A 15,118-nucleotide genomic window follows, 5' to 3' on the forward strand; every position below is an offset into this window, starting at 1 on the left:
GAATACTTACTGGTTGGCATGTCTGATATTCCCACTGAAGCCCTGATCCCACTATAAAATGGTGAGATGGGCAGGCCCAGGGCCACCATTGCCCCAATGTGCTCTTTCTTGCACTGCACAGCCCGAGGTATGCCTTGGTTTTCCAGTGAGCTTCGAACAATGAAACAAGTTGGGTGATGGTTCAAGCTCAAATGTCAGAAGTCTCACAGTGAGGGTGATAAAACACAAATAAGAGCACATAATTGTACCCACTATGTAGCTGTGGTGGCAGTACTTGCATCTGGCAGAGCTTTTCAGAGTGGTAAAGAAGCTAGTGAGTTCTGGATCACAGCTAGCAACAGCAGAACCGTCTGAAGCCTACTACAACACATCTGCAAGGCATTTCAAGGATAACGATGCTTGGCTTTGCTCTGACCTTGACACTACTATTAATATAGTCTCTGATGACATGTCTAGAGAGCCATCTGGTGATGTTCTCTGGGATCAGTTTCACTTACTGTGGCATGAGGGTAAAGGGAAGATACTTGTAGGGAGTTGGTCAACTGCTCTACATGCTCTCAATCTGTCATTCCTGACTTGTAAAGATATAGGGGGCTGGAGATGGCAAATGCCTCAATGCAGGAGAAGGTAGATACATCTTGATTTAAAGATTTACAGCCAAATGCTAATGCCCCCTTTTGGTGCAACACTGTTATAAAGAGTGTGATAGCTATGCAATTGCAGAAGTACTTAGATGAAACAGATGGTCTTGAATCATTGCAGTCTGGCTTCTGGTCTGATTTTGGTATTGAGACATGCTGATTGATGAGTTGTATTGGGAGAGAGACATGGGGTGTGCAATCCTGTTGATTCTTCTTGATATTTCAGTGCCTTTTGATACTGATAAGAATACCATGCTTTTGATAAGCATGGTATCCTGTTAGAGTGTTGGGGGTTGGAGCTCACTGATACATTGGTTCTGCTTCTAGCTATAGGCTACCTCCAGAGAACACCACTGGAAGTCTTCTGCTTGGCCACATGACAGTTTTGCTGTGGGGTCTTGTCCCATGTTGTCTCCAGTGCTACTCAACATCTATCGTATATGAAGCAATCTATGAAGCTGTATGCAGTCATCAGGAGATTTGGAGCTCAGTACCATTTTGCTGGTGAAGCTCAGTTTTACCATTCTATATACCATCTGAACCTGATGAAGCTGTGCTCTTGTTGAACCAGTGCCTTGAAGTGGTAATGGGTTGAATGGAAGCCAGTAGACTGAAGCTGAATCCTGACAAGAATGAAGCTCTCTGGATGGACAGTTCTCATGTCTGACAATTGGGGCAATTGGCCTGTTCTAGAGCAAATTGTACTTGACTTGAAATACAAGGTACATAGTAGTGTAGTGGTGCTCCTGGACACAACTTCGCCACTTGAGGTACATGTGACCTTGGTCACTAGGAGTGCCTATTTCCAGCTGTGGTTGGTTTACCAGCTATGGCCATTCCTGAAATGAGATAGGCTGGCCACAGTTTTGCACACTTCCTACCTTGGCTACCATATGTGCTCTATGTAGGGCTAGCCTTGAAGATGATCTGGAAACAGCAGCTATCTGGAACCCATATTTTCATGGATTCATTTCAAGAACCTGCCATATGATTGTCCTACAGATTTAATTACGGAGGAGAGAAAACCCTGAAATCTTAGATGCGAGTGGGCAATAAATCTTGATCACATGTTTACAACTTCTGAAATGGAACTGGCAACTGTCACTAGTGGCATGATGATATGCTCTGCTGTACTTCTGATGTAGTGGCGCTAGCTCACTGCCTTCTGGAAATCGGAACTGGCAGAGACCTTTACAAATGCCCTTCTCTTAAAGCAAGAAGGAACGAAGCATTTGATTACCCCCAGCCCAAGTGCTCTTTGTCTGTTTCTCTGTTTCTCTTTTATAAGAGAAAGAAGGTCAGACTGGAGAGGCAGCAACCATAACACATTGCTATGCTCTTCATCAGAGAAACATACTGGTGTGCTGTGGCTGCTCCAGTCTGAGATAATTTTCCTCTCTTTTCCTGCTATGTGTGAGAGAGAGATGGAGAGAGCACACAAACTGAGCATCCAAACAAACTACTCTGCTTCCTAGGCTGGGGCAATGCGTTAATGCTGAGACTGCACTCTTATCATTGCATCTGCTTACCTGGAGAACAATAAAAGGAATGGTAAAAGGGCTGGATGTAGACCGTTTTATAGCTACATTACTTACTGTAAATGAAATATTGAACTCTATTTCAATAGCCTGTAAGCAAAGAGGTCCTTTGCAAAGGTAAAGCCTTTGTGAGCAGGTATGAATTTAGTAGGTTTCTTAATAGTGCCACAGTTAGGTATGGATGTTGGAAAAGAAAAACATTCAAAAGAGGCAAGATTAGAGTACTGAAAAATATCACATTTATGAAAGAAGTAAAAGGAGGTAACTCAGAAACCAATTTGCAGAATAATGCAGTACCCTTAAAAAGCATGTGGGTGGTGGTTTTGAGAAAGAAAAATCAAATATGTGAATGACACCAATGAGGAAAATCAAGGGAGAAGGAGTGTTGATGATGATTACGTTGCTATTCAGAGTAATAAATTGGCAAGTAAAGAATTCAGAAGCGAATCCTTCCTGCTTTAATGAGGGCAGGTACAGTGAAGCTGCCAGGTTGTTGCTGATAGAGGGCAAAAAGATTACCCTGAACATTTTGTACATTTGAGTCTGAAAGATATCCAGTTAGTTATTTCATTTGTAGATATTTTTTTCTGACTCAGATGAAGGAAGTTATATAACTACCTTTGTAAAATTTTAATGCAAATTCAAGGGTACATTAACCAACTGAATGGTAATGGAACATTGAACTGCTATGTTAAGGTGGTTGTTGGGAGAGTGTAACATCACAGAGAAGTCCCAGCAATGGAGGCTTGGGGGATCCATTCCAAGGAGATGTTAGATGATTGCTAATATGACAGCCATTGCCCCTTCTGTATATCCCACAACATTGTGAAAGTTCATAAAGTTGTTAGAGACATGGGATTTTTCTACCCGCCCCCCTCCCCAACGTAACACTGAGCTCTCAAAGTAAACAATAACAGATAGCATGATGAGGCAATGTTGCTCCCCTGATCACCTGGCAGCTGAGTCCCTGCCGGTTACTGAGGGAGGGGGGGGGCAAGGCAGTGGGGTTGAAGCCAACAATGGCCCAGGGTAGCGAGAGGATGGTTGGTGAGGTCAAAGGGGAGTGCAAAGGGGTGGCTTGGGTGAGATGAAAAGCAAAGAGTGAGTGGCTTTGGTGAGATGGGGTTGGTGAGCAAATTGAGCAGGGGCAACCCTTAGTAAATAAACATTTCCCTAAATTCCCATATTGCAGGGTGCAGCATATTTGTAGACAATGTATGTACATCACCAGTTGCCTATACAGTGGTACCTCGGTTTACAGATGCTTCAGGTTACAGACTCTGCTAACCGAGAAATAATACCTCGGGTTAAGAACTTTGCTTCAGGATGAGAACAGAAATCGCACAGTGGTGGTGCAGCGGCAGCCCATAGCTGTCAACCTTCCCTTTTTTTGGCGGGAAATTCCCTTTTCCCGCTGCTATCCCTGATTGTTAGCTATCCCGTAGACTGTCCCTGGGGCAGGTGAGGCTGCTGATCCCTTATTTTCAAATCTGAAAGTTGACAGCTATGGGGAGGCCCCATTAGCTAGAGTGGTACCTCAGGTTAAGAACTGTTTCAGGTTAAGAACGGACTTCCAGAACGAATTAAGTTCTTAACCCGAGGTACCACTGTAAAGTATGTTTGTGTGTGTGTGTGTGTGTGTGTGTGTGTATATATATATATATATATATATATGATTTATCTTACACATTCTGTATCCCACTTTTCAATGTAAAACCACATCAAGTGTTTTTGTACACTATGGTGGAATTATGGAATTAAGAAATCCAGTAGGTTAGTTTGTCTTCATGCATTTAAATACATGCATTTAAATACTTGGGGGGGGTTGGGGGGAGGGAGAACATGTCCATTTCATGGTTAAAATATATATTATTTTAGTTAATTCATGAAGTACATAGAATTTTCTAGTTGCCGAACAGAGGCTAAAAAACAAGGCAGTCCTTGCCCATAGGCTTACACTCTGATAGGCATAAGTGGGACATGGCCCCACTTCTTGTATATTATTATAATGACTAGTTGTGATGGAGTAAAAGAGCTCAAAGGCAGCTGGTCATCTGAGCCGGTGTGGGACCACTTCTCCCTCTGCTGCAGTCAGGCAGAATGGCTCCTAATAGATGGATGACAGCTCAGGAAGAGAGAAGGAGCCAGATGACAATTGGTAACTCTCTCCACATCTCTGTTTACTGCAACTAAGTGAAATGGTTATTTTTATTTTATTTTAGTGGAATACCAACATTTCAATGTGTACTTTTTAATATTTGTAATCCACTTTATTATTCTTTATCACGTGCTATCAGTGTACATTTGCATAAGGAAAAGGACTCAGAATTTGGGAAGTGGGTGGGAAAGAAGACAACATAACTGGGTTGTGGGAAGTGAGAGAAAAAATACATTTTGTAACTTTAGAAAGTGACTGGAAATATATGGCACTCTTTTAAAGAAAAGATTGTAAGCACTGGCTTTATTTCCAACTTGCAATAGAAAATAAAAACTTGAGAGGAATAGTAAATGAGTTACTAGTTAGCCTACAGATCAATACGGCAATCACACTGGTTCTTATTTGCTCGTTTGCGCACAATGAAGGTGGCAAAGATTAATGAACACACTCCTGTTGCCATTTATCTTGCACCCGCACATGCCTGTCATCTAAAGCCCACAAAATCAGCCCACGCCATTCCCCTGATTACTTGGGCTCATATTGCTGTGTATTAAACTGTCTTGTAAATTATCGTCAGTCCTACCACCTGAGCTGCTGAATCCAGTGCAGCAGTTTCCAGATGATCAAAATTGTGCGATTAATTTATTGGCTGTAGTCCAAACTTTTGTTTAACTCTGTGCACACAAAAATCTGTATGTGTAGGATCTGTAGTTCAGAGATTTATAAGAATGGGTCATCAGAGTAGTAGTATTTGCCTTGTGGAAGGAAAAAGGAATACTTTAAACTTGACTTTAAACTTCATGTTCATATGTTTATAATCACAACACTCTGCAAGATCCAGGGGATATATTGCCTAGGTGCAATCCTATGTTAAGTTGTTTCTAAATTCCTCTGAGTTCAGTGGGGCTTACTCTGAGGTAATTGCAAAAAGGATAGCAGGCTAAGGGCCAAACCGTGCATTACATTAGTCATGTTTGGGTTTTTTTAAAGTCTGCTCACCTTTTGAAAGAACTGTGTAGTCTTGTATCACACTTTGGGTCCAGATCAGGGCCTCACCCAGTATCCTCACAACTGCCTTTTACCCGCAAAGATGCTGTTTGTAATATGTAGTTTGGTCCAAAGTAAAGTAGATCATATTAAACACATGCAAAACCAATGGGTTGTCTCCAACTAAATCATCCTGTCTTACACTTAAGCAACAGAACTCCCCACCCCCCTCTCCTAACTCCTTGGGCCCTGTGATGGATGACCCTCGCTCCAAAAAGCATGGTCAAAATTAAAGGGTTCAGGAACTCAGACCAGACCAAATTTTATAAACTCATACACAGACTTTACTAAAACAAAACTCTACAAGAGTGAAAAACTCCAAATAATAACACAGATTAAAACAGCTCAGAAGATAAGAAAACAACAAACACTAACTTATCCAGCTAATTAATGTAAAAGCTTACACTTGAATCTCAGTAGGCTGAGCAATGGAACAAGATGCTGTCAAAAGCCCAAATAGACGCTGACCACTGAGCTCCCAACAATCCAGGTTTTATGGGAACTTAGACCATTGGCGTTCACCTCTTCCACCCAATTACCTTGTGACACTGGCCTTGAAGCCTTAACGGGAGACAGCTGTAGGTGAGCTCCTTATTTCTGAGGTTCTAACCCATTCTCATAAACCAGTCTTAAAGAGGCAATCTAGAAGGTTGGGGGAACTCAGAGAACAGACTTGCATGGAAAGAAAGTTCTGTCACACAAGCAACTTCTGCTCCTTTCACAAATGGAACAACTATGTTGGATACCACTGACAATCTCCTCTAAAATAGGCTTTGATAAATGTGCGCTATTAATTATATTTTAATCTCCTACCATTACAAGGTGATTTTTTAAAATACTTCTTTGATTTTATGATTTTTAAGGAACTGATGACCAAGCTGATAACAGAGACTCCTGACCACCCAATCCCATTTCTCATTGACCACCTCCAGTCCAAACAGGGAAGTCGTAGTCAGCTTCAGAGGACGCTGTCTGGATCTGCTGCTCTCTGGGCAGAAAGTGAAACTTCAGGTATGTAGAAAAATAATTGTATGTTAGGGAATTCTCAGTAAGTACCAGCCAACAGTCATTCCCCACCCAACCTGGTGTCCTCTGGATGTTTCGGACTGCAGTTCTCATTAGTCCCAGTCAGCATAGGCAATGGTCAGAGGTCAGGGATGGAAATGGTAATCCAGCTGCACCAGGCTGGGGAAGACTGTTGTACAACAATGCTCATATATTTATTTTATTTTATTTGACGCATGGGGAACTCATGCTTGTGCATGAGGTTATCCCATATTCTCGTCACAATAATCTTTGGAAGTAGATTTGGTTGTGCATGACTGATTGTGCCCAGGTCGCATTGTAAGCTTTTTGTTGAGTTAGGCTTTGTATCCATGTTTTCCTACCTTAACACTGCTGAACATTTATACAGTACATGTTATTATTTATTATTATTCTGTAATGATATTTTACTTATATAGTGCATTGTTGATGAGATTCTAGGATGTCAGAAATTCCTAATCCTCCCAACTGTAAAATTTAATCTTCGTTCAGAACCAAATTAGGTATGCAGTAGTTTCATGAACAGTGCCTGATGCTTTGCTTTTTACTGAAAAGCAGCTGTGGGATTGTGACATCCCTGGAGCTCTGGCCCCTGGAAATCACTGGGTAAGCCAGGGTAACTAGCTGTCTGGTAGCCCAGCTTGTCCCTTGGATACAGACTCATCATAAATGGATCTCAGGTAAATACTGCTACTACTTACTGAGTGGTAGGACTCTACTTAAATTTGCTTGACTGTGCAAATGAAGGCAAGAATGTGGAGTGAGACGTTTTACTTTGGAATATACCTGGATCAGGACACATCGAATATTTGAACAGCTAGGTATTGTATTTATTTAGGGATCATAACAACCAGGAACAATAAAGAGTAGGGAATTTTATTGCTACCTAATAAATTCACTTGACACATTGTACTCTCCTTTTCACCACCAACTGTCTTAACCAACGGCCTTTAACCTCTTCTTCCTGTCCTTCTCTACTAACTCCTCCCACCTGCCACTCACTATGACACTTCCCACCATTCCAACTCCAGAGTGCTTCCAGACTTGCTATTTTTAGGTGGGATTCAGTCACACACTGGCAAATTCAGGCTGCGCAATTATTGTTGATCAGGAGGTTCTGTGCAACAAACCTGCTTCCCCAAAACATTGGACTTCTTCCAATAAAGAAGGATGGGGAAATGCCCTGGAAAGTATGGGCTAACCCTTGTTTGATGCAACACCATCTAACTTCCCTGTAAACAAATCAGGATGAATAGTCAATGAGCAAGTTGTTTGGAAGCACCCTCAGTCTCCTGCTTCTCTCACCTAATCTTCTTTCACAGGAAGCTGCTAGTTTGAGTGGTGGAATGGGTGTATGATGGTGAAGCCTTTGTCCACCTCCCCCTAAGTGGCTTATGTGTGTGTTGGGTGAAAAGATATGGGACCCTTGTCTTTTCTCCTGTAAAAGGAAATACACCTTTGGAATGGTGATTTTGGAAAAGAGGGAAGAGGTTAAGAAGCACCCTCCTTTGTTGTTGCTCTGACCGGTCAGACAGCCTCCTGTAGCTACTTTTCAATTAAAAAATATATATCAAAATGTTCATGTGTTTCCTTTGCGGTGCAGTACATGGCTGACCAGAGGAGGAGTAAAGTGGCCACAGTCTCCTTTCTGGAAGTGCACACATTTTGTCACAAGTGAACTGAGCCACAATCTACATGCATATTTTACAGTATACCTTATTTTGAATGAGTTTGTTTTTATCAAGGTATATTTTACATATCTGCCTTAAAAAAACACCTACTAAGCAAATACAATCTTATTTCTTCCCCCAGCAGAAAATAAAGGAACAAGAAGAGATTTCAGAAGCTATGATAAACCCTGGCAGACAAATGCAAAGAAGCCTAAAAAATCAAAGAGTGACCTTGCAGTATCCAACATTTCGCCCCCATCACCAGAGTCCAAATCTTGTAAGGAAATGTATAGCATATTTAATAATGAATGATTTCTTCAAACTTTTACCTTGTGATTCTTAAGAAATGAAATATGACCCAAACCAGGGATTGCACTTTTACATTTAAATGTGTCAGTATGAAAAACTCTTATTTCAAATGTGGGTTGCTTGTCATAATATTATGATTTCATATGCACATAATTTGTTTTAAAACATTATATGTGTCATATTCGGTTTTATTTCATTTGTTTCCTGCATGATGGTGTCTCGTGTAGAAACAATTTATGGTTGAACAAATATGTATATTTGAGAAGGGAAAATAATGAGCATGATAAAATATTCAGTTTAAAATATTTAGGAGGAAATATTACTCTACAGCCGCTAGATAAATTTGTAATTGTTTGTAACAATAGTACAGGATTTACTGTATGGGTGGTAAAAGGTTATTCCTTTCATTGCATAGATTCCAAATACCCAGTACTCTGGCTTCCATCATGGTGTTCCGTTGCGCCAGAAGTGGTTTAGTAATGTTGGCCACGTGACCTGGAAAGCTGTCTGTGGACAAACACTGGCTCCCTTGGCCTCAAAGCTAATTGAGCACTGCAACCCCATAGTCGCCTTTGACTGGACTTAACTGTCCAGGGGTCCTTTACCTTACCTTTTTACACTTGTAACACTTTAATACACCTTACATGATTCATTTGTGCATCTGCTATGCATCCATACATTCCTCATTCTGTACCTATTTTGAGGTAACTAGGAGCATGACATATTTATTTGGCTGCAGTTAAATTAAGATTAAACCATCAGCTTAGATTCTTGACAACACTGACATTTTTCTCCCTTTACGTATCTTCCGACTCCACCATATAACACAAATGTGCTCATTTGCCATTTTAGTGTAATGAATGCCAACAGAATTTTTTTGGGGGGGAATAGGAGTTACCGAATGATTATTTAAATATTTGAGGGGAGGGAATCAAAAAAGGGATAACATGAGCAAGTACATTTTTGTTATAAATTGAGAGCATTTTTGTTATGAAATGAGGGGGAAATCTAAAATAACATTATACATAAACCATGACAAATCTAGTGCACTGTAGTTACTTGCTTTGCATGCTGGGTATTAGGAGATAATAATAATTCAGGTAATAAGACAGGGGTTTTAGCTAGCTTCTATTCTGATTTTAAATGGAAATTGTGATTTCAAATAAATGGTGACTATAAAGCCAGTGAAGGTCGAAAGTATTACTAGGGAATTACCCTAATTCTTATTCTTATCTCCCATAAGAAATTACTACAGTATAGTGATGGCAGACGTAAACAATGAAACTGCTATTCTTAATGGGGGATTATTATTATTTTTGTATGTATGTATGGGGAACTTTGTGGAGGGAGGGGGAAATATATAATTAAAATGTTGTATGAAGGCTGAATCTCCCTCTCCCCTACCACTGGGCTGGGAAGGGAGCTGCAGAACACACAGAAGGGAGTAATTTAAGAAGTCCCAAATCTTGTGAAAGGAACCACTACTCAGAGCCACTGCAAGACTTGCAGAAGTCCTTGGCACATTGCCAATGATGGCCACCATCCATGGCAAGGTAGGCCAGATAGGAATTTAGTATTGCTTACATTCAAAAGCGACACTGCTGCCCACTGCCAAAAGCATCTGAAAGTCCAGGGAGGCAGTGAAAGGGACAGTGCCCAGCCTGTCCATCCCTGGCAACAGGCCTGGCATCCCTTAGCAACAGGCTCCTCCCTGTGCTAACATTGACTCGGTTTCCTGAGAGTGGGTCCCTTGAGAGTGACACTAGATGATCACATTCTGTTGTTACCAGGGCACTGTAGGTAAAAGCGATGACTGCAAAATCCGTTTTGATAGAAACAAAGCTGCGTGATAATTAAAATACCGATGAAGCAAGTTTGGGGAAGGCTTTGGTAGCACTGGGAAAGTTGTGTCTTCCATGCAGGCTCATTATTATCAATTTTTCTAATATGAAATAAGAAAAATATACTTCATTTTACTTTAGTGCCAAGATCAGCAGAACACCCCAAATGGGACTGGAGGACAAAATCAGAGCATCATGATTTTGATGAATTAAACCATATTCTTCAAGAAAGTAAGAAGCTGGGTAAAGCCCTGGAGAATCTTTCTCGAAGTAAGTTGATTAATGCTGATGTTATGTGCATGTCAGCCATGTGCTGAAAAGGCACGTGGCTGGTCTTAGTTGCAAGAGCACAGATTAGGAATAACTACTAAAGACAATTTGCCTATGATCCCAGATTCTTCAAACCAAATCTTCAAAAACTCATTTAAAATATAGTTTATGGTGCCTGTAGGGCAGGATTAAGTTTGAATAAGTGTTGCTTATGCACTATTTGAAGCACAGTTGAAAATGTTCAAAGCTATATTGCTTGCTTTTATTCATTTTTAAAAATCGAAAACCTGAACAGATGCCAGAAAATGCAGCGCACTAAGAGCTTTGTATTTCAGTTTCAGGAAACAATGACATGCCTTTTCATTTGATAATAAAATGCACATTTTTATGATTATAGTACCCAACTGAATTCTTGGCAATCGCTTCCAGAAAAATGTAATTCAGTTTTCCATGTTTGCATATTTTTCAGAAATAGTTAATATGACTTACTGAATGGTTGGTTACCCACCCTTGAGTGGCCCTGTAGTAAACTGTAATTGAAATATAGTAAGCCAACAGATTCTTTAGAATTTCCCTTCTTTATGTTCATCGCTCTGTCAATTTCACAAGTGTACGCCTTCAGTGTAAATTTCTGTGACTGACATTTTAATATACAATTTCAAGACATTTTAAGGCAAGCTATTAAAAAAAAAATTCTAATCTGTGTTGCATTTGCTAAGTGATACCATTTTTGATCAAATAATGCAATTTGTTTTGTCCATTACATAATGAACAAAATCAAAGTGCTGCCTGAGATTGACACCCTGATCCTAAGAACATTTATTTGGAAGGAAAAAACATGCTTACCTGAGATCTGTTTTCTTTTGTTCATTCCTTTGCCCCATTCCCACTGGCTAGGACACAAACCAGTGCCTGTGCCAGTGGATCTTGGATATTTGCCACCGCTGTAGAGTATATTCCAACATATCAGCTGAGATATGGTGACAGAATAGTCCATTGGAGGGGTGGAAATGGATGGTGGGTGTGAATTGGTACGTAAGCCAACTCCTTCTAAGACCCCACACCCAGCCTCTATGCCAGTGTTCTATTACCCTGGCAAAGAAAGGTCATGTAGCAAACATAAGACCAATGTCAATACGTCAAGTACAGGTATTATAATTTTCCATATCATTTTACTGCTCTTCGGTGTCTTCCTGTAATACCCATTAGTCCTTCTTGCAGCTGTCATTACCATAAAGTTTATAATATTAATAACTAGTGACAGCTATGCACACTTTTATTTATTTATGGATGGATGGATGGCATTTAAATATGTGATTATGCATGCACATACACAATGAACCCTAAATTCCATAGTGATATATGAATTCCTAAATTTGTATTAATTTGAGTCGCTGTTGCCCCTTTCAAAGAGGAGGAGGAAGGAATTACATTGTTACAAGGTGAACTGTCTCCAAATTTGTCCTTTTGCCAAATACTGCTTTGGGTTTCTACTTATAAAGCGGTTTCCTTTTAGTCAGTAGTGTGGAGATACTGAGATATCTCAGTAATGAAGACTGTGCTCCATTCTTAAAGAGCTGCTTCCCTATATCTTCCTGCATTTCCATTAAAGATAGATTGCTCTATATTGTCCAGATATGTTTTTCCAAGGACATGACCAACTAACCTGTTCTAGACACTGTGTAAATCATAGAATCATAGAATCATAGAGTTGGAATAGACCACAAGGGCCATCGAGTCCAACCCTCTGCCAAGCAGGAAACACCATCAGAGCACTCCTGACATATGGTTGTCAAGCCTCTGCTTAAAGACCTCCAAAGAAGGAGACTCCACCACACTCCTTGGCAGCAAATTCGAACAGCTCTTACTGTCAGGAAGTTCTTCCTAATGTTTAGGTGGAATCTTCTTTCTTGTAGTTTGGATCCATTGCTCCGTGTCCGCTTCTCTGGAGCAGCAGAAAACAACCTTTCTCCCTCTTCTATGTGACATCCTTTTATATATTTGAACATGGCTATCATATCACCCCTTAACCTCCTCTTCTCCAGGCTAAACATGCCCAGCTCCCTTAGCCGTTCATCATAAGGCATCGTTTCCATGCCTTTGACCATTTTGGTTGCCCTCTTCTTGGCTGCAGAGTAAACCAATTCTAAAGTCAATGCAACTGTACTGTACAGAATGAGCATGGTTCCGTTTTACTCACATAAGCTAAACTCGCTCTGAAAGATGCACCAGCTGGGGTGTATCAAAACCAACATGTTTAATTCAACAGTTAAAGGCATTTAATTCAGCTGTTAAAAGCATGGGATCTTTAGTAAGGCCATCTGCTGGCAATTCAGAAAAATGCATTGCCATAGACTGTTTAAAGTGCAATAAACACCAACAGAATTTGTTTAATTGAGATATCTGAAAGGAAACCAGTAAAGGCAACAGTGCCTTCTTTTCCACCACTGTGATTAGAAATCACCTGGGTTATATTAAAATTGTGGTAGCACACTCTTCCTGCACTTATTTGAAAGAAATAGCTGTCTGGGAGTCAAGTAAAAGATCAAGGACTAAGAAATAAAGGCTCTGTGGTTATTCAACTTTCTTGGTCAGACAGTGATGTGGATCTGACCTACAAGCTTTTATATGAGTGGATGGGAACTGTCAAATAAGCCTATAAAAAAGAATAGGGAATTATTATCTGTTAAATAGTCTTGAATTCCAGAGATTCAGTTTATGAACCACAAGAGCTAAAATTGCCACTTGAGGTCTTTTCAGTGATGACATGCATCCAATTGATATGAAGGAATAAGCTTTTTATTTTGTCAGGAGGGGTGCCACACTGGAGTAAACTAGTTGTAAGTCCTGATTCCATGTCAAATTATAAAGGGATAAATATAATTGTCAAATTATAAAGGGATAAATGTCAAATTATAAAGGGATAAATATAATAATTGGCACAAGTAGGACCTGCAACAAAACCTTTTAGTGTAGTGTGCTCCTGTTCAGAGTTTCAGTCACCTGTGCCTTGTACTAGGACACTCCATTCCATGAGATCAGATGGAGGAGCTCTCTGGACCCTATGGGCCAGAAGCATGATTCAATGAGGAGACATGCCTTCAGTATAATGGGCCCAACTTTATGGAATTCCCTCACATTAGAACTCAAGGCAGGCACCGTGTCCCTGCTAAGTTTCAGACATCAGGTTAAAGCAGTTTTGTTTTAGCAGGCCTTTGTACCATGAATGCTGTCCTAACAATTTATTGAATTTTGTTTTTGTAAGCCACTTTGAGACATATGGTGAAAAGCAGGGTATATAAATTCCTTAAATAAATTTTCTCCTATTACACAGTCAGCATTGCATGATCACCAAGCATGTTAAACCGACTGGCATGCAGACCACCAAGTATTTTATGGCCATTGAACTGTTCTCTGTGTTTTTTTAAATTATCACTCAGATATTTTTCACCAAACCTTGTATTTCAGCAAACCTTGAGGCTTTGCTGAGCTTGATGATACCTCTCTTGTGCATGCGTAAAAACTCAGGGTTTCAGTATTAAAAAAAGAGGAAATGGATATGTCTGGGGTCCATTGCCATTCACAATCATTACTGATGGTTTAGATAGTGTATTGAATATAATTGTATTTTCAGGGAGGGGGGAAATGCAAAGTTTAAAATTCAAGGGGTATATCGTATTTGTAGACGTACCAAACCAAGATTGAGTAAGGTGGTTTTGTCTCTCTTCGTAGCTGTAGCGAGCAGCTGTCTAAGTGAAGAGTGAGCTAAATTAAGTCTTTGGAGCTTGCTTCTGTTTTCTAGCTTCTGCAAACACCCACACAACTAGAGATGCCGGGATGTACTTTCATTCCTAAATTAATCTCTACAGGATTAAAAACAGATTATCTGCTGGAAGCAAAGTGTATTTTGTTCGATATATATGTACTTTGTAACTGGAGAGTGGGAAAAAATCCATTAATGGCTAGTATTTCCACACACACATTGATGTGTTCATAAAATGTTAATTACTCTACTCGGCAGTACATTATGCTTTTTTCCACACAAAAGTCAATAAAAGGAAGTCATATAGACTGAAAAAATGGTCAGTGTATTGGCAGTTTTGAAAAACTTTTAAGAAAATAGGAACCCAACATTTGTCTAGTGTGTTTAACAAACTTATACTTAAATGCATACTATGCATGCATTTTTAGTGTTTAGAGGAAAAATGTTAGGCTGGATGCAACTGTGTTATTTTGATCCCATAAGGACTTTTTATCTAGCTGAAGTTTCCATGAAGGGAAGAACGGTAACTGCTCTGAGGTTTGCATTACAAGAATGTACCTGGATAAACCTTGAGTTTATACCCACCCTCTTCCCCTCTCCTCTGGTGGCACCATATGGAGAAGATTAGAAGCTCTTGCTTCCATTTTCAACTAACTGCAGTTGCTGTTTTGGTCCAAGCTGAGAGCTGTGGCTAGTGGTTAACCATGGTTTGGTGTAGGGGTAGTCAACCTTTTTATACCTACTGCCCACAAATGCATCTTTCTTGATGGTAAAATTTCCTTACCGCCCACCAGGATGATTCAGCTTGTGCCGTAGAACCCCCTACCACCCACCTAG

General features: G+C 40.2%; 1 protein-coding gene across 3 annotated transcripts in view; it reads left to right on the top strand.

Moving 5' to 3' along the window:
- Positions 1–15,118, top strand: part of LOC308592802 (uncharacterized protein C8orf34 homolog) — a 98,652-nt gene that overhangs the window by 19,262 nt on the left and 64,272 nt on the right. For all 3 annotated transcript variants that reach the window (XM_081204661.1, XM_081204659.1, XM_081204660.1), the window contains exons 2-4: positions 6,248–6,395; positions 8,244–8,375; positions 10,390–10,518. In XM_081204661.1, the coding sequence (XP_081060787.1) occupies positions 6,248–6,395; positions 8,244–8,375; positions 10,390–10,518 (409 nt within the window). The remainder of the gene's footprint in view (positions 1–6,247; positions 6,396–8,243; positions 8,376–10,389; positions 10,519–15,118) is intronic.

The sequence above is a fragment of the Podarcis bocagei genome (assembly GCF_964188305.1).
Source record: "Podarcis bocagei genome assembly, chromosome: 8".
In the NCBI taxonomy this organism is placed as follows: Eukaryota; Metazoa; Chordata; class Lepidosauria; order Squamata; family Lacertidae; genus Podarcis; species Podarcis bocagei.